Source organism: Panthera leo, chromosome B1, assembly GCF_018350215.1.
Source record: "Panthera leo isolate Ple1 chromosome B1, P.leo_Ple1_pat1.1, whole genome shotgun sequence".
Taxonomy (NCBI): Eukaryota; Metazoa; Chordata; class Mammalia; order Carnivora; family Felidae; genus Panthera; species Panthera leo.
In genome coordinates, this window is record NC_056682.1 from 172,426,962 (window position 1) to 172,454,727 (window position 27,766).

General features: G+C 40.7%; 1 protein-coding gene across 6 annotated transcripts in view; it reads right to left on the bottom strand.

The window, feature by feature from the left end:
• Positions 1 to 717: 717 nt before the first annotated feature.
• FAM114A1 (family with sequence similarity 114 member A1) overlaps positions 718 to 27,766 on the bottom strand; it is a 114,298-nt gene continuing 87,249 nt past the window's right edge. For all 6 annotated transcript variants that reach the window (XM_042936623.1, XM_042936622.1, XM_042936621.1 and 3 more), the window contains 8 exons: positions 27,499 to 27,651; positions 20,964 to 21,087; positions 15,420 to 15,511; positions 13,568 to 13,729; positions 12,020 to 12,159; positions 9,065 to 9,137; positions 4,424 to 4,477; positions 718 to 2,599 (listed from right to left, as the gene is read on the bottom strand). In XM_042936623.1, the coding sequence (XP_042792557.1) occupies positions 2,498 to 2,599; positions 4,424 to 4,477; positions 9,065 to 9,137; positions 12,020 to 12,159; positions 13,568 to 13,729; positions 15,420 to 15,511; positions 20,964 to 21,087; positions 27,499 to 27,651 (900 nt within the window). In that variant the 3' untranslated portion in view covers positions 718 to 2,497. The remainder of the gene's footprint in view (positions 2,600 to 4,423; positions 4,478 to 9,064; positions 9,138 to 12,019; positions 12,160 to 13,567; positions 13,730 to 15,419; positions 15,512 to 20,963; positions 21,088 to 27,498; positions 27,652 to 27,766) is intronic.

A 27,766-nucleotide genomic window follows, 5' to 3' on the forward strand; every position in this document is an offset into this window, starting at 1 on the left:
TTTTTACCCTTTAGAGCTGTATGTATCAATACCCCAAAGCAATTTTTCTTGGATGCATTTTGCTTTGAATTGGAAATACACTTTTGATGTTTTTTATTTAATAAGGCACAGGCATAGGACTACATTCATTATTTAGACTGGAACTTAGTTTGCACTTGATGTAAGAAAAAAAACCGGCACACTTGTTCAGGGTAATTGCAAAGAGTGAAACGAACCCAATTTATGTAAAGGATTATTGAAGGAATACAAAACTTCTAAAGTAAGCCTGCTAAATCATTCATTCAGTAACTGATTGACATTTGCCCAGATTTGGATCCTGTGCTTTGCTAGGTTTTAAAGCAAAGCGAAGAAGCAATTATTTAAAAGTGATGATGAAAAACAGTATTGAAAGAGAGCAATCCTGGAGGGTGGATATATTTTAAGTGATTATTCTCTGTTAAATAATGTAATTCACAGACCATTGAGCTAGGCCCCAGGAATCATCTGTCAGCCTATGTTTCTACCTGGCAACCTTTGATATTTTATCATTAAAAGATATGCAAATGCAATGTAAATAACGTCAACCACTTTTTAAAGAACAATTGTTTCTTTTATTCTTTTACAGATTTCTATTTCATTTTGTGATTAAAAATTTTTCTATAAACTATATGGGTGAAGTTGGGCTTAAAGCCTGTTTCTGGGAATCTGGTTCCTTTGAAACTACTTGTTTCTATTACATTTCCAGTTAACATCTATAAATCCATCTGATGCTAAAAAATCTGTTGTGGAGAAATCGTAAATCTAAGTCCTTTCCTCTGCTCTGTACACAATACCTACAAAATTTATGAAGAGGTAATTGCATTTTTGGCAGTTAATTTTTCTCTAGACTTAATATCAGAAACATTTCAGGCAATCAAAAAACAATAGAAAAAAAAGCATCTTTAATTGATTCCTCAGAGAGTTCTTTTCCAGATTGTAAATAATTATTCTCATGTTTTCTATTTGGTTGTTTCAGGAGATACACAAAATGAAATGTAGGACACAAGTAAAATGCTAATAAGACATAGGATAATATTAAACTATTCCTACTTTGCCTGTATGGAACATAGGCAGTCTACTCTATCAGGGGAGGGAAAGCATATGTGAACAAAGGATTTTCACCCCTATAAAACTACAAGGTTCATTTGCCTTAGAGAGAACCAGGGAGCAAGACATCTTGTGACAATGCCCGTCGGGATGCTGATGGAGCTCGGATGAACCCCCACCAGAATGAGTGTATGGAGCTCAGGAGAAGTGTTCACAGACAATGCCTCTCCTGGCCACAGGGTCTTCAGTGAAATCTGTCATGGATCAATCTACCACTTAGTCAAGCCACACATCCGTATTTTCTGCCCTTTAGAAGCGATGATGGTATTTACCACTGGGGAGTGTGATGTGTGTATTTATACAATAGCTTGACTCGGAGTTAAAGATGCAGTCTGGGGGTGTGTTGTGTTCAAATCCCTTTAATTTTCTATTCGGATATTTCCAGGCTTTGTAATTATGCTATCATGTACTTATGGTCACAAAAAGTCTAGTTTAAACTGAATACTCTTTTAGTACCCCCCTTTCATATATATTTTCACGCCATATATAAAGTTTGGGATCAAAAAGTCCAAGGAGTATGGAAAAATACAAGAATACATCGAAGAGCAGAACATTAAAAAAAACAAAAACACTAGTTTTACCTTGCTCATCAAACCTCTTAAGGTTTGGAAAATTTATTAGTATTTTTAAGCATTTTAAGAATTATTATTAATCTTCTTTTAGAGCATCTGTCTAGGGGCACCTGGCTGGCTCAGTTGATGGAGCTTGCAACTTGATCTCGGGGTTGTGAGTCTGAGTCCTGCATTGGGCATAAAGATTACTTAGAGTACCTAACTACTCTTTTCCTGGGTTCAGATCATGTTCTTCTATTGTGAGCACGCAGTAGGAGTTCAATGAAAGCTTGTTTTCAGAATGAATTACTATAAAGAGATACTTAGGTTTCTCTTTTACTATAATAGGTAATATCTGTAAGTAGTGTTATCTTTGCCATATTTATGTGACAAAACTAAGTTCAGTATAAGATTTGATTTAAAGTAATACCATAAGAATGGGACATTTAAAGGTAGGAATTTAAAGGATTAAATAAAAAGTATAGGATCTACCCATGAATTTCTAAATATAGCATGCTTGACCAGGAAAATGGAAATGAATATTGGTGAATGAACTTCAAATTAAAGGAAATTATCAATATAAAGCCTTGTAAACTTAAATTAACATAAAGGAAATACACTTATTTGTAAAAACAACCATATACATTAAGAGAAATGATATTCTCTCTCAACTTGCGTTCTCCATACTGTCCGTGCAAAATTGCTTGTAGAGTCCTCAAAGGGGCGTCTGTGGCCAGATGTGCAGAGAACATCCCCTTCACTGATATATAACAGAGCAATGTGGCCTGCCTTTTCTTTCACTAGATGGGAGTCTGGCCAGGTCACGGCTGTGCTTCTGAACAACTGGTCTGGATGTGTGAGACCTGCAGCACAGGCAGCAGCAGCTGGAAGGCATCCTGGATGTATGTCGTGCTATTGCAGCCCTGGGAGAAGGGAGAAATGTGGCTCAAGGGTTGTTTGCAGAGTTCAACCTTGACAATCCTTCCAGTTTGATAATGGTCCCTCCTTGCAAACCTCACAATATTTTAAAATATTTTTCCTTTAATGTTGGTGCTTAAGGCAATTGTAAACACAGTCCTTTGGATGAAATGCGTTCAGCTCTTAATTACCTATATTAATAGAAGAATTCACTTCACATGAGGCAAGTCATTTCCATGGACTTTGAGGCTACATCGATATGTGTATATTCATGACCAAATATATCCAGTCTTCCCTATTCCTCTCCCAGACCAACCCCACTGTCCTGAAATAACACAAAAGCACAGTATGAAGGAAGCTCTAGTTTGCCCTAACCTAGAGATGAATAAACAGGAATGGGCTACATAAAGCGAACTGGAGATAGTACTGTGTAATCATTCATGGCAAATCCTTGAATGCATATGGGTACCTTCTACTTGGTTTGGATATTTGATGTTGCCATTCATGTTCTGTGGTATTGTTTTTTTTTAAGAATTTTTTTTAACTTTATTTTTTATTTTTTAAAATTTACATCCAAATTAGTTAGCATATAGTGAAGCAATGCTCTGTAGTATTCTTGCATACCGCGGTCGGTCGAGAGGCTATGTAATGTTTCAGGTCACTAAAACATAAGAAAACTCCCACCGGGGAAATAAATAAACACTTGACTTCATATTCTTCATGGCTGACATAGTAAATTAATCTGCCGATGCCTTCTGGGTGGCCAGGGGAGACATTTTCTTGTTCCATATTCTGCATCTGACTGCCTGGCTTTCCTCTTAGCTGTGTCCTCCAGAACCTGCCCCTATAGCTCCTTGTCCCTTCTGGTTGACTTCATCCCACTGCATGGCTGTGTCCTAAATGGTAACACTTGATGTCACCACTTTGTTACTTTTGTACCTTGGTAGTTTTCCCTAACAGTAAGGCACAATTTCTACAAACATTATAAATATATAGGTAGCCTTCCCTGACTTGAATTTGGTAATTTCCAAAAGCTGCAATTGACAGCTACTTCAGACAACAAAAAACTACTGTATATGCATTTGCCCGTGTTCAAACTGGTTAACACCCGTGGCTTCAGCTGGGTGCCCTGGGGCTATAGATGTGCCAGGTCCTTATAGCTGGGCCCCTGATGGAAGGTTTTCCTCCACCAGCCACAGGTAGGACACCGTGACTACGACTCGGGAATGTGGCCTCCGGGGCCTCTTCTCTCTTCCGTCACTGGCTTCTGGTAAAACCACAGCAGTATCGGGACAGCTTCGTATCAGTGTTACAAGGTCCTGGTGAGCCGACAGGCCAGGGAGTGAGTGATCTCTGAGGACAGTGCCTCTGGTCACTGAACAGACAGAGGCTAAACAGTCAACTTGTCAATATTGTTAGTCTGAAGCTTAGACCCGGCTAAACCAAAGGTGATCGTGAATGGAGACAAGGGCTCATTTTTACAAAAATCACCATTGAGCAAGAATCCCTCATTGCAGCCAATAATCACAGTGTTAAATCTGGTGTCAAACTTGGCAGCAGAAATGTGCTTCTGCTGGAGGAAACAGCAACAGAAATAACGTGCAAGCTTAGCGTTTCTCTTTATAATCAGGAATTCTTGAAAATTAGGTATTGTTGCTTCACCCAAGGGTTTACAGCTGGTTGAGCTACACAAATGTGCTCAAAAGCGACTGTTGATGATAAGATTTAGAACTGGAATAACACTTGCTGCCTGGGAAAAAGACAAACAAAACAAGTAGCTCTAACATTTGCTTTGATTCAGAAGCACTTTCTCTCTGGGGGCCACTTACCTCTAGCAATACACTATTGATCATGGGGTTAAGAACCTCAGCCTTCTTGTTGCTCTGTGGAATCAAAAGGATGAAATTGACAGATTAGGTGCTCATAGTATAAAGCTTGCCACATAAAATGTCATATGATGGCTTTGTAGAGGGATCTCTTAAAGAGGAAGAGGAGAAGTGGAATGTTTATTATAGACCAGACTTCACATTAGGTGCTGCTTCTATCTAATCTCATTTAATTTTGACAGAAATCCTGGTAGGTAGGTAGGTAGGTACCATGATAACCTAAAGTAAGGATGAGAAAATAGGAATCAGGAAAGTTGAGTAACTTGTTTAAGGTCACATAGCTAGAAATTTAAGCTCAGACATTTTTTAACTATTGAAAGTTTGTAGCACGTCTGGGATTATGGGGAGGTGAGTGAGGCTGAGTTGCCCAAGTATAGGGCTGGATCTTGTCTCTACTTAAAATGTTGATATTTGGTTCATCATGATCTTTTTGCATTCATTTTGATTAAAAATTTTTTACATTTATTTATTTTTGAGAGAGAGAGATAGAGAGACAGCATGAGCATGGGAGGGTCAGAGAGAGAGAGAAAAACACAGAATCCAAAGCAGGCTCCAGGCTGAGCAGTCAGCACAGAGCCCGATGCAGGGCTCAAACTCACAAACTGCAAGATCATGACCCGAGCCGAAGTCGGATGCTTAACCGACTGAGCCACCCAGGTGCCCCGCTTTTTTAAATTTTACATGAAAATATGTATCTAGATGGCTGAAGTTGTTTCCTTGTCTTTTTGGGGAGGCATGGGGGCAAGGTAAGCTTTCACATTTGTGGGTGAGTTAAGCACCTTACTAGTCTACCCTAGAGCCGACTCTGGTCTAGACTTATTTTCTTTCTTTTAAGTGCAAACACGGGTCTTTGGTTACAGAGTGCGTCTTCCAGATTAGTAGAAAATTAACACATTCTTAAGTATAACTTACAGACAGATCTGGAGATTCCATTTTGCAAAATATGAATATATGTAAAGCACACACAATACAGAGCCTGATAATAAGTAGGTGTTCAAAAAATGAGAGCTAGTATTAGTTAGCATCATTATTTCCACTATTGGTCTATCAATCAACAGGCTTCTCTATCTAACTGTTCACTTTACTCTTAGACAATGAATAACTAAAGGGACTGGAAAGACAGAGGGCAATCTTAATAGGCTGGTTTTCCTTACTGTATCCAGATGACTTTATGGTAAACAAAAATATATAAATGAGATAGATCTTTCCAGAGCAGCCCACTGTCATTGACACTACTTTACTGAGGGCAAAGTAATGTCTTACTGGGGAGACCATAATGGAGTCTTGGGGAAAAACTCCTTAAAACCCCAGTTGTTTTAGTAACTAACCAGAAAATCCATTATGGTATTTGCTTTCATGTTTATTTGATTATCAATAAACCTCTAAAATATAATCAAAACGAGGGCAATAAAATGACATTGGCTTTCAGAATCAATGAGATGTGCAAGCAATTTAAATGGAGTCTGGAGAGCAATACGCACTCATTAACTTCAAGTTATGAATAACGGCTGTTTTAGAAAACAGAAACTTGATATAAATGATTCATCTTAGCACAAGATCAGGGGTAGTGTTGGGATGGGACGGCATTTCAGTAAACTCAGCTTTAGCTTTTTCCTTCTCCAAAGTGGTAACGTGTGTCTTCTTGATTTTGCGCATGTAAACATTTGTACACATGTGCATATATGTGTGTACATATGTATACGTTCAAGTACATACCCAATAGCTAGAGCCTTGCTGCTCAAAATGTACACTGTGAATCAGGAACATTGTTCTCATCTGAGAGTTTATTAGATATGCAGAAACTCAGTCCTCATCCCCGGTCTACTGACTCAGAACCTGCATTTTGAAAAGTTCTCTAGGTGATCTGCCTTCCCATTAAGATTTGAGAAGCACTGTACTAGAAGATGGCATGTCAAGAGAAATGGGAAGCAGTGCTGTGAATATTACCCACTAATGTAAACAAGTGAATGTTTAATGTGAATCATATACAATATACTACACACACACACACACACACACACACGTACAGACACATATATCCTCATCAGTAGGCAGCCATAGAGAAACAGTTGGCCATCTGTCTCACCCCTTTGGGCCTCAGTTTCCCACCTAGTGAGCTGGGGAAAGAGTCAGAAGCTTTGGGAAGCTGAGTTGCCGAGGCCATGTCATCCTGATTAGGACCTCACACCTCTCTGTGAATCTGGCAGTTACACCAAAGTCCCTGGGTGTCTGTCACTCAGACAACACCGAGCACACACGTGCATTTCATCAAGCCTATCATATCAATGAACTTCTGTCTCCCTCTTCACTCTGTCTACATACAGAAGCTCTTATTGTGGAAGCCCCCAAATTATACAAGTATAAGGGTTGATGTTTTACAAAATAGGAGAAACAAACCAGATTCCTCGACAACAGAATGGATAGGTGGTATGTAGTTCATCCCTGATTAATCGAGTCGCTTACAGAAGTGTGGGAAACACACATTTCCTGACAGGTCCGCAATCATTTCCACTTCTTTTGAGAACTGACCTTGGCCTCGGTGGGTAGCAGGGTGGGGGAAAGTGCACCCCAGCAGCCAGGTAGGTCTGCATGATATGATCCCGTCCCCAGTCACTACGGGTGATACCAAGTGGACATGTGACCCACTGATGAGCCTTTCAGTAGTCTCACCCAGGAACTCAGAATCTGAATGGAGAGACATGGGGTCTGGGAAATTCTACAATTGAGTCACATTAATGGCAATGCTTTGGAGAGAGAGGGAATACATATTCTGGTGCTGGATCCCCACAGCTGCTCACATTCCTCTACTGCCTTTAATAAAGTCCCTTTTCTGTCTAGATTACGTACAGCTTGTTTCTGTCACTTCCTGTTATAGATTGAATTATGTACTCCCTGAAAGATATATTGAAATCCCAACCTCCAAGACATCAGAATGTGACCTTACTTGGAGATAGGGTCATTGCAGATGTAATAAGTTAAGATGAGGTCCCACCGGTCATACCCTAATCGAATATGAATGGTGTCCTTATAAGGAGAGAGAAATCTGGACACAGAAATACACAGAGAGAGGATGATGTGAAGGCAGAGAAAGAGATTATAGTTACACTGCCATGAGCCAAAGAATGCCTGGGGCTATAGCGGCTGGAAAAGGCAAGGAAGGATTCTCCTCTAGAGGCTTCTTGAGAGGGCATGTCCCTGCTGACACCTTGGTTTTAGACTTCCGGTCTCCAGAACTGTGAGACAATAAATTTCTCTTGTTTAAGCCCCCCCTTTGCACGGTACCCATTATGGCAACCCTGGAAAACTAACACATTTGCAACCAAAAAACACCCTAACAAAAAAAAGGAAATAAAATTTGCTGTTTCTCATGGCAAGAATCATCTGCCCTTGAATCCAGGGTCTTAAAAGAAAAAGTAGAAAGATTAAAGTGGAGGAGGGGAATGCCTGGGTGGCTCAGAGGTTAAGCATCCAATGTCAGCTCAGGTCATGATCTCACAGTTCATGAGTTCCTGAGTTGGAGCTCTGTCTGCATCAAGCTCTGTGCTGACAGCTCAGCACCTGGAGCCTGCTTCAGATTCTGTCTACCTCTCTCTCTGCCCCTCCCCTGCTCAGTTCTGTTTCTCTCCCTCTCAAAAATAAATAAACATTAAAAAACGTTTTTTTTTTTAAAAGGAGAAACATTTTTTAAAAAAGAGAAAGGTTAAAAAGGAATATTTACCACTTGTCTTCCCAATCCCACTAAGGTAGGGTTATATAATGTGACTGGCTTCTGAAGAAAATAACCAGAAGCCACACCTCCAAACGCCAAACCTTTCAAACTTGTTACCTTGAGAATAGAAACACTTATGCCAACAGGTAGAATTTTTTTCTTTTGGTTAAAGTTGAAGAGTAATAATAAGGAAACCTCTCACAGTGGGTGGCATAAACAACAGGTTCTGAGGGTAATAGTGAATGTGAGTATTCAAAATTATTTTCATAGGATAGATAGATAGATAGATAGATAGATAGATAGATACATAGAAAGAATTATATATCACAAGTATTAAGCAATGAAAGGAACCTTTATTTGACTTTTTTTTTTTTAATTTTTTTTTTTAACGTTTATTTATTTTTGAGACAGAGAGAGGCAGAGCATGAACAGGGGAGGGGCAGAGAGAGAGGGAGACACAGAATCTGAAACAGGCTCCAGGCTCTGAGCTGTCAGCACAGAGCCCGACGCGGGGCTCGAACTCACGGACTGTGAGATCATGACCTGAGCCGAAGTCGGACGCTTAACCAACCGAGCCACCCAGGCGCCCCTATTTGACTTCTTTTTAAACAAATAGAGGAAATGAGGCCCAGAGATGTTTCAAGACCCACTTAATACCTTGTAAGTCAGAGATGGCAGCATCAGGATAGAACCCAGTCAGATGAGAGCCCTAAGTTACCTGTTCTAACAGAAGGTGCTCCTGGCCTGGTTTTAGTAAACATCATGGCGCTGCTTCTGTTTTACGGAGCCAACAAAGAAGGCACTGCACTTCTCACAGCTCCTCATAGGCTCATCTCCCAAAACAGGTGAAAAAAAAATCACTATGATAAACTTACCCCAACAGTGGTTAAAGAATTCGTAAACTTCTTTGATAAGGAGGCCACTTCTTTACACATTGCAGTAGTTAATCTGCAAGAAAATAGGAGGTTTGGGGGGATTTTCCATAAGATAAAATAATTTAAAAATCAAGAAAATTACTGATACTGATACCATATTCATTGAAAAGAACACACACAAGTTTGAAGATGCTCTGCAGAAATGTTTCCCTCAATAATCTTTCATGGTTCACAATCATAGTTTAATCTAATCCTGGTTTTTCTCTGCATGCATAATTAATGAATAATCACCCTATCTCTTTCTTCCTCCCTCCCTTCCTCTGTCTCTCCTTTTCCTTCTTCCTCCCTCCCTTCTTCCCAGTGGACTTCACAGCTCAGTGCAGAGCCCAGTTCAAAGCTTTAACTCACAGCCCTGAGCTCATGACCTGAGCTGAAATCAAGAGTTGGATACTTAACCAACTGAGCCACTCAGGCACCCTCACCCTACCTCATTTTAGAATCAAAAGCATATGCAGGAGAATTTGAGGCTTGAGCTCCATAGGTTTAGGGGTATAAGCTTCTTGCCAAGTGGCTTTTCTCTAGCTTTTTGGTCATTTTGAAATAATAATGAGCATTCATTAAGTGTTTTTATATGCATAATCATATTTAATCCTCATAGTGATCTTAAAGATTACATTAATATCCCCATTTTATAGATGGTGAAACTGGTGCTTAAGAAGGTTAAGTAACTTTTTTTTTGAAGTAGGCTCCACACGCAACTTGGGTCTTGAACTCATGACCTGGAGATCAACAGTTGCATGCTCTACTGACTGAGCCAGCCAGGTGCCCCAAGGAGATTAAGTAACTTGCTTAGGACATGCAGTAATAAGTGATAGAGCTGGAATTCAAATTCAGATGTCTCTTAATTTCTTGATTAAGTTTTTATTACGTACCTCATAATAAAGATCCTATAAAATCTGTTTTTATTTATTAAAAATTTTTAATGTTTTTATTTATTTTTGAGAGAGAGAGAGAGAGACAGTACATGAGCAGGGAGGGGCAGAGAGAGAGGGAGACACAGAATCCGAAGCAGGCTCCAGGCTCTGAGCTGTCAGCACAGAGTCCGACGTGGGGCTCAAACTCACAAGCTGTGAGATCATGACTTGAGCCGTAGTCAGACGCTTAACTGACTGAGCCACCCAGGCGTCCCTATAAAATCTGTTTTTAAAGACTTCTATCAAAACCCCAAGTTTATTCTAGCCATTTGACTACTAGGACTTTACCTCAGGAAAATAATGCTAGACGGGCACAAATATTTAACAAAGCAACATTTGTCATAACATCACAGATGATGACAAAAACCAAAAACAATCCAATTAACCTAACAATGTGAATATTATCTATTTCCTTCTATAACTAGTATATACGACTCTTATGAATAGTGGTTAAAATGCTATTAGAAAAATACTAACTCCAAGTTAAGACTCTTACATGTTAAGATCTAGTGAAGTCAGGAGCAGTGAGCTTGGTTTTGATAAATAGGGGTTCTAAGCTATGTATTTATGTTTGTTGAGCTATATCTATCTGCCTACCATTCCATCCATCCATGCAAAACTTATCTGCAGAAAGGGTCAGAAGAAAGGTCCGGGGATAGCCCAGAGCCATTTTGTCTATGGCCTTGGGCAGGTGGGTGGAAAGGCACTTGTACAGACACATGTGAGGCCTTACGACCTTTCGCTTGGTACAGCTTGGTAAGGTCGGGATAATCTGGACTGGAAATCAGAGATGCTAAGAATAAGGTCCTGCTATACATACTTAGGGACTTGTGAACACTCTCCCTTTACAAACAAACACCACAAATATAAAATACCACTTCGATGTCTTCCTCAATATTTTAAACATTTCCTATTTTTCCCTTTCCTCTTCCTTCTATAGACTGAGGTAACTACATATTCTTCCTAAGCCTATTACGTGCAGGATTGTGTGGTTCTTAGATCACCTTTCATTTTCACATGTTTAGATAGGAAAATCTAGACTAGATGACACCTCCTTACAAGTGAGGAAAAATGCTACTAGTAGTACAAAGATGCTAATGTCGACTTTTTGGAAAGTTCTCTGACTAAACATTTGCTCCCCACCTACAATGCCAAATACAGTAATAAGCAAAGACTAGTTAGCTAGCAAAGTGAATGAGTGTATTGAGATGTGTGTGTTGTGTACCTGTGTATTTTTAGGAGGCTCTTATTTCGGCTCCTGTGTCTGTGTAGTAATGAGAAGGTGTTGGATCTGTGCTAATTTTCCACACTACGGCATATAGACATGCAGGTAAAAGCTGATGGCTTGTTTTTCAGCTCCATACCAACGATTTTCATGTGCATACGGTTACATTTTATTCCACTAGATAAACTAATAATAATAGCTACTATTTGTTGGAAGACTGTAACATATGATAGCACATATGCACACACATGCAATCCACAGGAAACTGGCTTGCATCAACAACCATCACTGCCAGAATTCAGAATATGCAGAGCTGGTATAAGTCGCTAGGAACCATGGGGGTGCATTTGAATATCTTTGGGAAGCTAGCTGAGAAGCTGCATCAAGGTGTCCTTTCTCTATTCTTATGGTACGTTAAAAATGCAATTATCCTCAAAGGTCTGTACTTTTAAGACTTTGATCTATTAAAATAAACACTTATTCTTGAATGATTTAGTGTTTCTTTCCTTAAATCTCTTCATAAATAATCCCTAGAATGTCTACTTAATTGTTCTTATGCTTGTTAACATGATTCAGCAAAGAATCTTGTGATTCTTAAGAGAGTCTATTTTGAAAGATGACCACGGAACAATAGAATTAGTTGCCTTATAATTTAAATCTTTAGTAGCCTAGGGTGTGTGTATGCCTCTATGGGTGTGTATCTGAATGGCACATACATGTAAAATTGGAAAAATAAGAATTAAAAGTAACATTTACTTTATCAGAACTCTTGCTTGGTCCTGAGCTGGTTTTTCCTCTTCCTGCCCATGAAGAACTAACTCTGCTACTTTATGCAGCTGCTCAATGCAACGTGCTGTTACTTCTGCCAGACTTTCGATGGACAGCATGTATACTTCCTGAAACAGATAAACGCAAGTAAGAAAATTATTCATGGAGCAGAAGCTTTGTTGAAAATCCTATAATGTGGGGGGCCCGGCTGGCTCAGTTGGTAGAGCATGCGATTCTTGACCTCTGAGTCATGAGTTCAAGACCCACAATGGGGGGGGGGGTAGAGTTTAATTAAAACAACAACAACCCTATAATGAAAAAAAAAATTATATATATAATTTTTTCCATATATATATAATATATATAATATATATTATATATAATAATATATATTACATTATATAATAATATATAATATTATATATAAAATATTATATATTATATATTAATATATAATATATATAATATATATAATAATATATAATATATATAATATATAATATAATATATATATAATATATATATAAAACTCTTGGGGAAAATGGCCTGACAAGTTTATATATATATATATATAATGTATAATATATAATGTATTGTATTGGGGAAAAATGGCCTGACAAGTTTATATATATATATATATATATATATATATATATATATAATGTATAATATATAATGTATTATATATATGTATATATAATATACATATGTATATGTATATATATATGTATATACATATATATACACACACACACATACATATATAAACTTGTAAAAAATATATATATATGTTTCTTGGGGAAAAAATGGCCTGACAAGTTTACCCAAAGGTGAATGGGTGTATTGGAGACTTTTCTAAGTAGAAAGGCTGCCATAACGTGGAGGTGTTGCTGGGTCCCCAGCGACACGGCAACACTTACATCTGTGTCCCTAGTTCTTAGAGCAGTTCTGGGCACACAACAGGCAGCTGCTCAAAAATGCTTGTGGAAGAATGGCTGAATAAGTCAACCTCACTGGACATTTTTCTTTATAGTGATCGAATTTAAAATCTACTTCCTCTAAAATGAAAATTCAATGTAAAAGTGAAGTTATTGCAAACTCATTTTTGAACACAGGTTATAAATTATGCTCACATAAATTTATTAAACTATAGAATAGAAACCATGGCCGTGAAGTTTTTTTCTGGAAAAAGCTTCAATTACCTCATTAGTTTATGGGGCATAAAGACCTTTTATAGTTACAAATTTGCATATAAGATGGAGTTTTATCCTAATGATAAATCAACTATGTTCTTAAAGATCTTCTTTCCTTTAAATTATCATTGTAAATCTCTGGAGAAAAACTACAATATCTATGCTAAGTCACGAATTGTCTTGGCATCGAGAAATTTTAGTGTTTATCCCATTAATACTCACATTTCTATAATGTGAAACAGGGTACAAATGAAAACGAAGTGCTTTCTCCTCACTTGAAATTCGGCTACTAGTGAAATAAAGGTAATATTACTGCTCTTTAGGTAATCTCAAATAAATTTACCTCAACTGTCTTAGTTCTTCTCTCTTCCTTTTTGTCTTCTTCGGGATTTTCTGGTTTCTCTTCCTTTTCTTCCTTTTTGGTGCTCTCCTCTGCCTCTTCTGCCATATCTACTGATATGGTAGCTTGATCTTTTCCCACCCAGTCATGAGCCTTCTTCATGGCCTGCAAAGGCCCCCCAACCAAAGCAATTCGTTTATTATTATGCAAATTGGGAGACGAAGAAATTCCAATCCCCAGACTACAGTAAAGTTGCCCTAAACCTTCAAGGGTGATTCTCTGTACATTCAAAAAGTGATGAGGCAATTCCTTAGTCCCCTTAAAAGCACCTTGTTGGTGCTTTCTGGTGAATATAAAGTAAGAAAAGGGGGCAGAATAGAAAGTATGGCGAGAACACTGCAGGACCTTTTTAAAACACACTGTGAAAGGATACACGGGTAAGAATAAAAAGGACAGTCACCTTGAAAGACCGATAGTATATTTTTCACTTTTCATGACCAACTATAAAAGAATAACAGTACTTTTTTATATGTAGGTTAGAGACTTAGCCAGGGTCGTTGCTAAAGCAAATTTCCTCATTTGATAGGGCTCATGAAACCCTTAATGTTTCATGAACCTAGTAATGTATCATGCAGCGAAGGTGAAGGATGGATCTGTTCTCTCTTCCCTCGTCATGGAGACATTAGACCTCAAGGGGGGAGGAGAGGAGCTGTTGGAAAGACCTGGAGCTGCTCCATGACTAGTTTAATCTCACATGAGCGCAGTCTGAGAAACCTGTAAGCCCAAAAAATTATGGCTAAATTGAACAAGCGGAACAACCCCCCTTCCCCATCTGTCATTCCCTGAATTTAGAAAGGGCAGACTCACCGAGTTTTTACATTACGGTTTAAAGCTGTTTGCTTAAGTGAAAGTTGTATCTGAGCTTATGTTAAACTTACTTCTCATCTTGAAGCTTAGCTGACTATGTCCACAAGCCAGTGGGACCTTGGAGACACCACACACACACACACACACACACACACACACACACAGCAGTGGCAGGTGCTGCACAGAGATAAATGAGGCAATTTCCCACTGTGTTCAAGTCACTGACCTGCCAGAATCGGTGACCTCTATCTGAGATGAAGAAATTACTCATGTCTCCCCCTCACTGCCTCATCCTGCCCTTTCCTCACCCACCTTGATTAAGTGAGGGCCTACATCAACTACTGCTTGCTAAAGAGAAGGGAAAAAAAGAGAATGGGAAAAATAACACAGTTTTAAGTACTTAATGCGCAGTGTCTTCATTAACAAACTCCACGGCAAGTCCTTACACTAAGTTGCAAAACATGCTGTGGTACAATTAGAAGAACCCAGACTGAAAAAGCTGGATGGTTCTTAGACTCCACGTGGCACCAGCATTCTGTGCGGGAGGGGGCGTGTGGCTGACCCGGCTGAGGGGATTCTGTCTGCATGATTCTGGCACATCACTGCAGCGTGGGAGGGGAGACAGAGTTTGAAAAACCCCTTGGTGATTCTGTACCCCTTTTCCCTCCCCTATGCTGAAGATACCCACTGCTCTGATAAACAATTCTATTTTGAGGAGAAGTGACTTGTTCAAGGTCACAGGGTCATTACTGGTGAAGTTGCAACTAAAAGGCAGGTCTCCTGACACAGTCTAGCATGTTCTCTCCCATCGCATTTCATTATGTTGCCTCCTGGAATCTTAATTAGTGACCTCATACTCTCCTCCCCCCATCACCATGTGCCATTTGGGGTTTGGGGTTTTTCCATTTCAGGTGGATCTCTTGAATTTACAACCGATAACTTTAAAAACAACAACAACAATAAAAACTGAGACTTAGACAGTGCTGACCTTATTGAGTTTGTCAGGCGTGGCTGCAACATGTAATTCAAAGAGAAGCTCTGTAAGCATGCTAGCAAATTCTTCTCCCTTTTCTTCTAAGGCTGGAAATAGAAAATGACAGAAGTAAGAAACGTGATTTATTTTTCCTCCTTCAGAATGTGGCAGCTCCCTGAACCTTACAGCCCGCAGTCAAAGTGAAAGTGAGGGCTGCAGCAGCCTGCTCCCCCGCTGCCAGAGGGCAGCTTATGAGCTGCCCGCTCCCAAGCACCACGATGCTCGGGCAGCCGGCTGCCACCATGTGAGGGCTGCCCCAGCCTCGTTGCTCAAAGCTGTAGCTGGGGTGCCCCCAGGCTGACCTGAAGGCAGCGTGAGGGCAGGAAGGGACCTATCTGTCTTGTTGACAGCTATAGGTGATCGGTAGCTATTTGTTGAAAGAATGACTGAATGAACAAACGAATGGTGGAAGAGACCTGGGACAACACTGTATTTATGACCCGGAGTATTGTTATGCTTAGCACTGCAACTCTAATAATACCCAGGGCACCCTTTTCTGTCCACAGAGTCATAGTGCTGAACAAGCAGAACTAGTCTCGTGGGTCATACACTACTTGATGTAACTACACTGTATCTCTCGGGAAATTTCCCAAGGTTTCAGAGGACACCTGTTGGTCCTATACTACTTCTTAATGGTATATCTTCCCTCCAGAATGGGAGCTACCTAAGGACAGACATGGTATATGTTTTTGCTCATTCCTGAATCCAGAGCATCCAACACAGTGGCTGGGAACATAATAGGTACTAAACTGAGTATTATTAAAAAAACAGTTTGGTGGTAAACTATACCATATAGAATAATATATGGATCACATATATCATGTTATGTATAATATACCATCAAATAAAAATAAATTAATGTCATTGAGGGCCAATAAAAAAGATTAAAAAAAAATTTTTTAATGTTTATTTTTGAGAGAGACAGAGACAGATTGTGAGCAGGGGTGGGGCAGAGAGAGAGGGAAACACAGAATCCGAAGCAGGCTCCAGGCTCTGAGCTGCCAGCATAGAGCCCGACACGGGGCTCAAGCTTATGAACCACAAGGTCATGACCTGAGCTGAAGTCAGATGCTTAACCCACTGAGCCACCCAGGTGCCCCAATAAAAACGATTTTTTACAAGTTATAATCTTACTTCTTTTTCTCATTTATATGTATGAATTGAAACCATATTTAAATTTTCTAAGTGCTAAAGAATTGATTCTACAATGGGTTTACCACCAGTTTGGGGGAGAATAAAAACATCATTAATCTGGCCTGATTACATGATCTCAAAACCCTCTGAGTAGAAAATCCTCTGGTTTGTGTCAGTGGGGAAAGGCATTACCTTCAGGGAGAACTAAGCTATGTGAGAAAAACTGTATCTAATACTTGTGTGCATGTGCCCTTTGCTGTTTTATAGACAAAATGGCTAATTAGCAGCTCGTGAAGACAGCCGGAGTAACTTGTATGTCTTTGTTTAAAACATTTGGCTTGATCAGTTTATCATCACCCGAGTTCATATATTCTCAGGGGAGAGACAGATTCATGAACAAAATAGAGAGGTAAAACATATGTGTCAGGTGGAAAGTTTTATGAAGTATAAACCAAGGAAGAGGAATGGGGGTGGCTGGCAGTCGGGAAGTGAGAGGGCAGCTGAGAAGGTGCCATTTGAGTAATGACAGAGGAGGAGATGGTGAGCAACACCAGATGGGGCACGGGAAGAGATCTCCAGGCAGAGACACCACCAACACAAAGTCCAAGAAGGAGTGTGCCCGGCTTGCACAGGGACAGCAAGGAGGCCAGGGTGGCTGCAGCAGGGGCAGGGAGGTGTGTACCTTGGCGGGAGAGAGAGAGAGAGAGAGAGAGAGAGAGAGAGAGAGAGAGAGAGAGAGATGGCTGTCTTTGTTCAGGATGAAGCTGACACAAGCATTGTTCTAACCCGAAGAGGTAAGCGCACTGATTGAGAAGGCTTTTACAGCACCAAATCTTGCCCTGAGAGGGGTATTAAGAAGGCTTCCTGGAGGAGGTGATTACCTGAACCTAGTCTTCAACCTAATGCCTTCTCATTAGCTACTTGCAAGAAAGGAGAGATGAAGGGCTAGGGAGACAGAGACAAAGCTGAGATTCTCTCTGCTGGGCAGGGGTCTTGGTCTCACCCTCCCTACGTAGGCAAAGTAAGAGGGGCAGGCACACATCTGTGCAGCATCAGCAAGGGCTCATTGTCAAACTGCCTGGTTCTTCTCACTTCTTGTTCTGTGTGAGGCAATGATGCAGGGAAGTTAGAGCCCTGGACTTAGTTGTGGAAGGCATGGGTTCTACCCCAGCTCCTGCATTTAGAGAATATATGGCCTGGGGCTAGTCATGGGTCTTCTTGGCTTCCATACCCTCCTCTAAATTTAGATAAAAAAACCCGTCCATCTCTGCTGCAGCACTGTTGTAAAGATCAAATAATGTAACAAATGTGAAAGTATTTGTAAACACTAAGATTTTATCAACTATGTTGTTACGTGCTACAAAGATAGAAACATAGGGAGATTGGGGTGTTTGGGTGGCTTAGTCGGTTGAATATCCAACCTCGATTTTGGCTCAGGTCATGATTCCATGGTTCATGGGATCAAGCCCTGCATTGGGCTCTGTGCAGACAGCACAGTGCCTGCTTGGGATTCTCTTTCTCCCTCTCTCTCTGCCCCTCCCCTGCTCTCTCTCTCTCTCTCTCTCAAAATAAATAAATAAACATTAAAAAAAAACATAGGGAGATCAAAAATATTTGGGAGTCATCAATGCTAAATTAGGATGCAAATACTTTGTGTAGCTCCAATTTTTTTTTTTTTTTTTTAGAAGCAGGCTCCACACCTAGCATGGAGCCCAGTGCGGGGCTTAAACTCACGACACTGAGATTAAGACCTGAGCTGAGATCAAGAGTCAAATGCTTAACTGACTGAGCCACCCAGGTACCCCTCTCCAGCTTGTACATGTGCATTTGTTCTATACAACAGAAAAAGATACCAATAACTTTTAGCAGATATCTTAGGGGAAAAAAAGCCACAGAGAAAAAATGGAAGTAGAGAAAAACAGAAGTAGATAAAAACAGATGATCAATACTGTTGCAACAAAGAATATCTATTACTACAACTCTTGGTTCGTGCATGTGGTCAAGATCTTCACTGAAGCGGTAAAAATAGAAAATGGCCTTTTAGAACCTCTTCACGACAGTGGTAAACCAAATTAGAGACCTATAGTAGTGTGATAAAATTACACACTGCTGGAAAGACAATCTTGCAAATCATTAGCTAATATTATCAAAGGCAGAGGAGCCTGATGTTGAGTTTAGCTGAAAACGACAATTTGTTATATTTTCCAAGACTTGCAAATAAATTATTTACATGTTAAGGGGCCTTTAGGAATGTAAATGATTACAAGAAAAAAAAAATGGATGCAAATGCTCTGGTTTCTCTCAGAGTGTTCTTCCTGGCTCGTCCACTCACCCCCACTGATGAGATAACTCCTTACAGCTTTTAGATAATCTGTCCACCTCTATGGAGTTGTCATGCTCCATCATAACTGGATTGATTTAACGGCAACCCCGCTACTCTTTTCTCCCAGTTTTTCTTTACATGTTTTACATTTATCTATTAAATTAATTAAAATTAATAGTGTTTTGATAATCTGGAGATGCCCTTTGGGAAAATGGATATATTATGGGCGGTAATAGGGTTCTGTCACTTAAGGAGAGAAAGTCTACCATTTCTTAAGCATGCTGTCCAGGACTTCAATTTTTGTTTTTTGTTTTTGTCATATGAAAAAAGCCCAATTTACTAAAGCTCTGTATTGACTGAAACACATCATATATGGTAGCATTAACAGTATTAACAGTATTGAACCAAGGTTCCTCTCTAAGAAATTACCCTAGTTGGGGATGCAGGGCTGCTTTAAGTTGCACTGGCAACAGTACCGACATTAGGGGAAATCTGGGATCTTCTTTTTGTCGTTCTCAATGACTCCCCCATTAGGATCAAGGTCTACCTTAGGCATCATGAAACCAAAGAGAAATAATGTGGATCTTTCTGGTGATTGTTACTCTGGAAAACAGGCATCCCTATTGGTTCATCTTGGGCCCATAATACCATGTGCGTGAACTTTGACAGCTAGTGTCTTAGTTTCTCATTATTAAAGCAAAGACAAGGCTGTCATTCTTTGTGACTTTTGTAGAAACACACAAATCTCAAAAACATTCTTCTCCAACAGTCTCTTTGATATTGACTTCTTTCTATTGTTCTGTATAACTGAGTCTTCTATTTTGATGCAATGAGCATAAACCTCATTAAACTGAAGGCACATAAGGTCTCTATGAAGGACTAAAGTGGGAGATGGTATTTAACTAGGTTTGCAAATGCCTAGAATAATCTTGCCCTGAGCAACGAGGCTGAAGTGCTTGGCTCTCATGCTTGAGCCTTGATTAAAGGTAGGTAACACACCCGGGCACAGAACACTTCCGGCTCTTTGATGGGTATGAAGGCACATGATCGCTATGCTGTGTGGGTAATAACAAATACAATCATAAATAAAAGCTACAATTGATTGTACCTTTACTATTGTCCCGGCATTGTTTTAGCACTTTAAATAACAATACCAGCTAATGTTTTTGAGCAGTTCTGTGTGCCAGGCTCTGTAATAAATATTTTTACATATATTCTCTAACTTGAGCCTTACAACAGCCCTTGGGAATCTGTATAATTGTCTCCATTTAGCAGGTGAAGATAACGAGTTTCAGAAAGGTTACCTAACTTGTTCAAGGCCATGCAGCCAGTAAATGGCGGAAATGTTTCAAATGAGACCTTGAGAGAGTCCCGGGAGAAGTCAGCCTGTGTGGCCATGGTTGCCTGTTAGCATAACCTGAACAACTGTGGTTGCAGTGCTAGGTGATGACCTCAGTAAGAAATTACTCTCAGGCAGTGCCTGGGTGGCTCAGCTGGTTAAGTGTCCGACTCTTGATTTCAGCTCAAGTAATGATAGGGTTGTGAGATTGAGCCCCACGTTGGGCTCTACGCTCATCTCTCCCTCTCTCTCTCTGCCCCTCCAAAATAAATAAATTCTTAAAAAAAAAAAAAGAAAGAAAGAAAGAAAAGAAAAATACAAGAAGAAATCTATGAAAAGCCCTGCCCACTGCATGCAGATACGAAATTAGATATCAGAGCATAAACTCCAGTCATCAGGGCCCTGCTCAGGGCACTGCGTTCTTGGTCCATGTGACCATTCGCGTTTACTGTGCGCCGTGATCTGTCAGGAACTGTGCTGCCCACCAGAGAAATGAAGATGCGTCAGTCAGGAGTTCCCGCCCTACAGATCAATGTGACCAGCTCCTGTAACAAGAGCAGATGTACAGAGTGTTCTGGAAACGAGGAGGAGGGGCACTTGCATTAAATCATTCCCTGTTCAAAGGGCTGCGTTTATTAACAGCCGTTTCTGAAGGATCATACCAACACTTTGTTTTGCTGTTTAACCGGTTATTTTCCTTTACCTTGTTCTTCTTGATTCTCTTCATTCTCCAATTCTTTGGCTGCAAAGATGTCTTTAATGGAAATTAGGTCGTTTTTTAAGAGTTCCAGCTTCTCTCCATCAAGCGATGTTAAAAATGACTGAACCTGAAAACAGAAATAGGTCAGCGTAACTGTCATCTTTTCTTCTCATTAGTCACATTTACACAGGGCCGTCCCCAGTTCTCCCAGGACTCAGGCGATTGGTGGTGTGTGTGTGGGGGGGGGGCAGTGGGGGGCAATGCCAGGTTGAAGACTGGATTTACTGCCTATGAACCTTGCAACTTTGGGTGAGTTACATAAGCTCCCTGGGCCTCAGCTTTTACAACTTTAAAGGGAGAGCCACACTTCATTGTGATCCTTTGTGACATAAATGAAATAGTGACCGTGAAGTACGAGACACAGGTGCAAAAGGCAGACGCTAAGTAAATTGTGGTGGCAGCTCTTGTAGCCAAGTGGTTAAAAACACACATGTTGTCAACTCTGAATTCAAAGATGAGCCCCGTGGGGCGCCCGGGTGGCTCAGTCAGTTAATCGACTGACTCCCGATCTCAGCTCAGGTCATGATCTCAAGGTCATGGGATTGAGCCCCACATCAGGCTCTGTGCTCTGTGCTGAGCATGGAGGCTGCTTAAGATTCTCTTTCTCCCTCTGTCCCTTCCCTGCTTGCTCTCACTCTTAAAAAAAAAAAAAACAACAACAAATATGAATCCCTCACTTATGAATTGTGTGACCTGGGATAATTTATTTAACCTTTCCATGTCTTTCCTTCCTTATCTGTAAAATGGGTTCTAATAGCATCTCCCTTGTAAGGTTGTTTTGAGGGTTAAATAAGATAATGTATTTAAAAGTACTTACAGTGACAGTCAAGAAATTACATATATGTCATGTATGTTAACATAAAAGAATATTAACATATGTATATATAATACATATACATATAAACAAACACATAAAGAAATGTTTTACATATACAGATGTACATACATTATTACTTGCTAGATGTGGGTTATACACCAGGGCTACAAAAACACATGAGACATTTTTCTTCTCAGAGATCTTGCAGTCTAGAGGAGGAAAGCCCAGGCTAACCGCTAACGGCCATGACAGATGTGAATGGAGGGGCAGTGGGGCACCAGGGAGGCGACTTCAGTCCCACTTGGGGAGACAAGAGGGTGGGCAGGAAGACTTCACAGAGGATGATGCTTGAGCTGACAACTTCCCTGCTCATTGTCTTCAGAGCCCCTCTTTTGAAACTGACCGCGGTAAACACTTAAAAATTATTTGCACACATGGCCAGCCATCCTCTGTGAATCTGAAGACTGATTTGAACTTTCAAAATGGCCATAGTGCATGGAAAAACCATACAAAAAATGACATAAGACTGTAAAGTAGTAAAGTTTTCATTCTGCAGGTCAAACACTTGCTCTGGAGCCAGAACCAGCAGAGGAGCCGCAATGCCCCCTGGAATATGTTTTCGTATTCATTATGGTTGTAGATTCACACATGAGGGTAAGCGAGAGGGTTAGAGAGGGTATCAGGGATGCCAGGAAAACATTTTCCTAGAAGTTGTCATGTATATCAGGAGGACAGAATGCAATGGCAAGGAGCTCCGGAAGGAAGCGTGGCAGGAAGGCATCCACACAAACCCATCAGTCATGGAGTTCAGCAGGTGGAGGCAAACGCACCCTGCATGATGGCTGCCCCCACGTCCTTTGGCTCTGACCTTTTAAGAGCTTCTTTTCAGCTCAAATATTCATGATTAGGTCTCAGGGTCCTAGATAGGCCCACATCCGATTCCTACAATTCAGATATATTTTTAAACAGCAGTTTTCAAAGAGTAAAAGAAAAAAGGTAATTATTGAATAAATGTGCTTGAGCACAACACTTAGTGAAAATGTGGGGCATTATGGTTTCCTCATGTCTTCTGGAGGGGAGCCATCCTCTGGGAGGGAATGCACTGGGGTTGTATGCGTTGGGCATCCTTTGGAAAGGATTCTGTTTAGCAAAGGAATCTATTGTCAGCATCTTTCTACTACAGTATCTCTTTTGCTTCGTCCTAATTCATTCCATTATGCCAAGGTGATGAGCATTGAATCTTTATTTCAATCCAATAATAAATAATCATGCGCTCCTCAATAAATATTCATAGAATGCTGACTATATGCTTGGCATTCTGCTAAGTGTTGATGGGAACACAAGGGTAGACAGTCTGCCTTGTAAATCTTTTCCCTGAGAGGGAGTATAGAGTGCCATTTTGAAGATTCTTGCTTACTGTTCTTGTGAGCTATTGTGTATAATAGCAATTAAAATGATTAGTTTTTTTCATAAGGTTTATAGTATATCACATTGTCATGCCTGTTGCCATCCTAGTCAATCTAGTAGAATAGTAATGATAATAATTCCTTATATTTCCATATAATGTGTCTGTGTTTTAGCCAATAGCAAGGTCAGCAGAGGTGATGTGTATCATTTTCAGGTCAAGGCTCTTAAAAAATGGGAGTGTACCCTCTACACCTTTCTGTCCTTATGCTGGTGGGATAAAGACAACAAAGAGGGCCTAGAAGATGGTAGAATCCAATGCTCTAGACTCAGACACAGGGGAGTCCACAGGGCCAAAGGGATGTGCCCACCCCGAGCCCACACTCCTTTTTCCAAACCACTCTCTAGGTACTAAAGTTGCTAAAGTTTCCCTCCCTCAGCCTGTATGGATCTCTACTCAGGATGTGCTCCTTATGGCAGGACCATCCACTGGAGGGTGCACCCCTAGGTCTAAGAGGTGGCTGTTAGCAGTGGTGTGGATGGAACTTGAACTAGGGTATCCTCACATGTACATATAAAGCCCTTGAAGTGAGAGATAGCTGGAAATAAAGAGACGAGAGCAGGCAGGAGGGTAGTATGGAAACGTGAGGAGTGTGAGAAGTCTGAATGGGAACCAGGCCTTCAAAGTCATTATAAAAGTGTATTTGTTAGGGTAGGATGACAGAATATATATATTTTTTAACAGTTTGTTTCAAAACTCCTTTAACTTCCAAGAATTTGGTGTGTAGAGGAGGTCTAGTTAAATTTGAATGATGAATATTTTCTTAGTGTGTGTGTCTCAAATATTGCAGAGGACATATTTACGTTAAAAAAGTATTCATTGTTGGGGCGCCTGGGTGGCTCAGTCGGTTAAGCGTCTGACTTCAGCTCAGGTCATGATCTCACCATTTGTGAGTTCGAGCTCTGCATCAGGCTCTGTGCTGACAGCTCAGAGCCTGGAGACCTCTTTGGCTTCTGTGTCTCCCTCTCTCTCTATCCCTCCCCTGCTCATACTTTGTGTGTGTGTGTCTCTCTCTCTCTCAAAAATAAACATTAAAAACATTTTAAAAAGAAGTATTCATTGTTTATTAAAAGTTAAAGCTTATCTTGTCATCCTGTATTTTTATTTGCTCAATCTGACAACCCCAGTAAGGATCTCCATTTGTATTCTTGCCTGAGGCAGGTGAACATCAGGACGGCTCTAGTGGAGCCATGAGATGGACAGAGCGTGGCTCCTGAACCCCTAATTCAGGAAAGCTGCCTGATGACCAGGCACTCCCATTTTGGACGGTTCTAGAATGAGGAGAACGCCTACTGATTTGACCCATATATTTTTAGGACTTTTTTTTATAGCACCTGGTAACGCATTACTAATCCAAGAAAAAGTTCTGCATTCCCTACTATGCATCTATAAAAATCTCTAGGCTGGGGGAACAAAAGCAGAGCTTGTAGAACAGTGTGTAAACAGAGGGAAATGCATCCCTCCAGGGACCAAACCTCCTTCCTAGCAACGTCAGTCGTTTGGGGCTCTTTTCTAAGGACCTGGGACTCTTTCACAGCTGAAAGCTGCAATGGAACTCTCCAGAATGGAATCTCTCTACCACTATGATAACTACAAGAGACCACACATCCGTGTTATGTTTTTTTTTTTTTTTTTTTTTCAATTTTTTTTTTTTTTTTTTTTTTTATTTTGGGGACAGAGAGAGACAGAGCATGAACGGGGGAGGGGCAGAGAGAGAGGGAGACACAGAATCGGAAACAGGCTCCAGGCTCCGAGCCATCAGCCCAGAGCCTGACGCGGGGCTCGAACTCACGGACCGCGAGATCGTGACCTGGCTGAAGTCGGACGCTTAACTGACTGCGCCACCCAGGCGCCCCCCGTGTTATGTTTTTAATTAAAACAACACACATACACACACATATAAGAATGCACGTAAAAATAAAATGTCATCAACCTTATATACGCATATACACAAACATGTATAAAAAGGCAGCTAACATTTATTGAGTACTTATTATCTATTCAGCAAGCTGCAACTGGCTTCACATGGATTATCTCATTTAATTCTTTAATGCTGCTATGAGGTAGGTTTTATTATTAATCCCATTTCACAGATAAGGAGATTGAGGTAAGATGGGTCCAAAATCATACAGCTACTGAGTGGCATTTGATGGCGTAATGTCTGACTCGAAGCCCAGCTTTTATAGGGAAAGATTTGTGATTCAGTGGAAAACTACATTTTCTAGAGCACACGTTACCAGGTTATCTGATTCTGAGTCTATGGGAGCAACTTCACAACTCTATGGATTGCACGAGCTGAGAGCAGTGCAAAATAATTCTAGTCTATAGACGTGTGAATAGATTCTGTCCAGCAGAGGAACAGCCTCACCTCCTGTGGTTTATGACTATTTGCACACTGGTTTCAAAATTGCTTTACTCCACATAAATATGTGTGTTGGCTTTTCCCCTGAACCAATTATAATATCTGCTTGGTTCTTTCATTTAATTAAGAGGCTAAATAAATTCTTTAATTCACGTTCATTTTGTAACTGTATATGAGGCATGATTTTGTTCTTAAAAAATTACCCCCTTTAACAGTTTAACCACAAGACTGTTCCTGATGGCTCATGGATAACAACAACAAAAAAGAAATGAACACAGAAAAGTGACACATAACTCAATCATCTGGAAGGAGGGGGATTTCCATCCTGTTTGGTTCTTGGTTGCCTCTTATAGGGCAGAGGCCATGTTTCCTGGCTTAGGTGGGCATCAAGAATGTCTGTATCCCCTCCAAGTGCAAACATGGAGGACATGGCCGAGAGAGAGTTAAGAATCACTCCTCTACTGTAAGGCTCACTTCCAAGTTCCTCTTGCCATCAGGGGCCTGCTTGTCCCCAGTGAACGTCACTGAGATGAGCTATGGCCCCTCCCAGGACGTTCAGCGGGTGCTACCCTGTGGCTCTGCCAGAAAAACACCCCAAAGTACAATCAGCCTGACACCAGGCAAAAGAGCTGTATATATAACTAAGTGAATTAATAGTTTTAAAGCACTTAGAATAGTGACTATATAAGTATCATATGAGTATTTGCTCAATAACTACCCTCCCCCACCCCCCATGTAGATCCTTTTAAAAAAAATCCCCAAACCCTGCTGATTTCTACTGTTTCTATTTTGTTTCTTGAGATCACAGTGATGGGGATGTGAATGTACAGGGCTATCAGGTAATTCCCAGGTTTCCATTCTGGAACATTCCCAGATAGAACTTTTTTTTTTTTTTAATGTTTATTTATTTTTGAGAGAGAGAGACAGAGTGAGAGCAGGGTAGAGGTAGAGAGAGAGGGAGACACAGAATCTGAAGCAGGCTCTGGGCTCTGAACTGTCAGCATAGAGTCCAGCATGGGGTTTGAACTCATGAATGGTGAGATCATGACCTGAGCTGAAGACCGATGCTCAACCAACTGAGCCATCCAGCTGCCCCCCAAATAGACCTTTAACCCCCAGCAAGATAATCCTGCCTTTTGTGGCCCAGGCTTTTTAACGAATGGGTGAACACAGCACTACTTAGCCCATAAAACTCTATTAAAACCCTGCAGTCTGGAAGAAACATCAGCTGCTTTGTTTTCATTGGGTGGATATGGCAATGTGGCCTAGTAGGGCATCGCTGGTCTGGGTACATCACCAAAAGGAAGCACAGGGCCAGGAGCCTGACAGGCAAGTTTCTGAGCAACCTTTGGCACCATGAAGTGTGGTAGTGATGACTCTTATTTTGCTGGCCTTCTTGGGGGCGGGAAGGGGTAATAGCTTAGCATAGGACAGAGAGGAAATAATATGGAGCATGAGGGGTCATCAAACTGTATCATATCTGTGACCCTAGCACACTACTAACAAGGCCCTAAACATGAGATATTTTAACAGCAGATTTTCCAGTTTCTCTCATGTATAAGAAAACAAATTAGTGAACATGGAATTTTATTTTATTTATTGTTATTATTATTTTTTTTTTTAGAGAGAGAGAGCATGAGCAGGGGGAGGGGCAAAGGGAGAAGAGAGAGAATCTTAAGCAGGCTCCACACCCAGCACAGAGCCTGACACGGGGCTCGATCTCATGACCCTGAGATCATGACCTGAGCTGAAATCAAGAGTAAGACGTTCAACAAACTGAGCCACCCAGGTGCCCCAGTGAACATGGTATTATACATGAGCAGGGCTGACATACCTTGCTTTCACTTTCATTGGACAGAATTTCCAGGGCTTCCAGGTGTGACAAACCTTGATACTCATCAAACAGCATCCCGTAGTGTGCGGTCCTCTCGGCCGTGAGCTGCTGGGCCAACCTCTGCTTCTCTTTCTCCTTGGCTTCTCTTAACATCTGCAGAAATACACAGTGTTTGTGCCCTGGGTGTATGCTGGGAAGCCTCATTTCCTGAATCAGGGGAGATAAGGGCTGGCTTTGTATTTGTGAAGAGTAGGTTTTAGTTACTTGG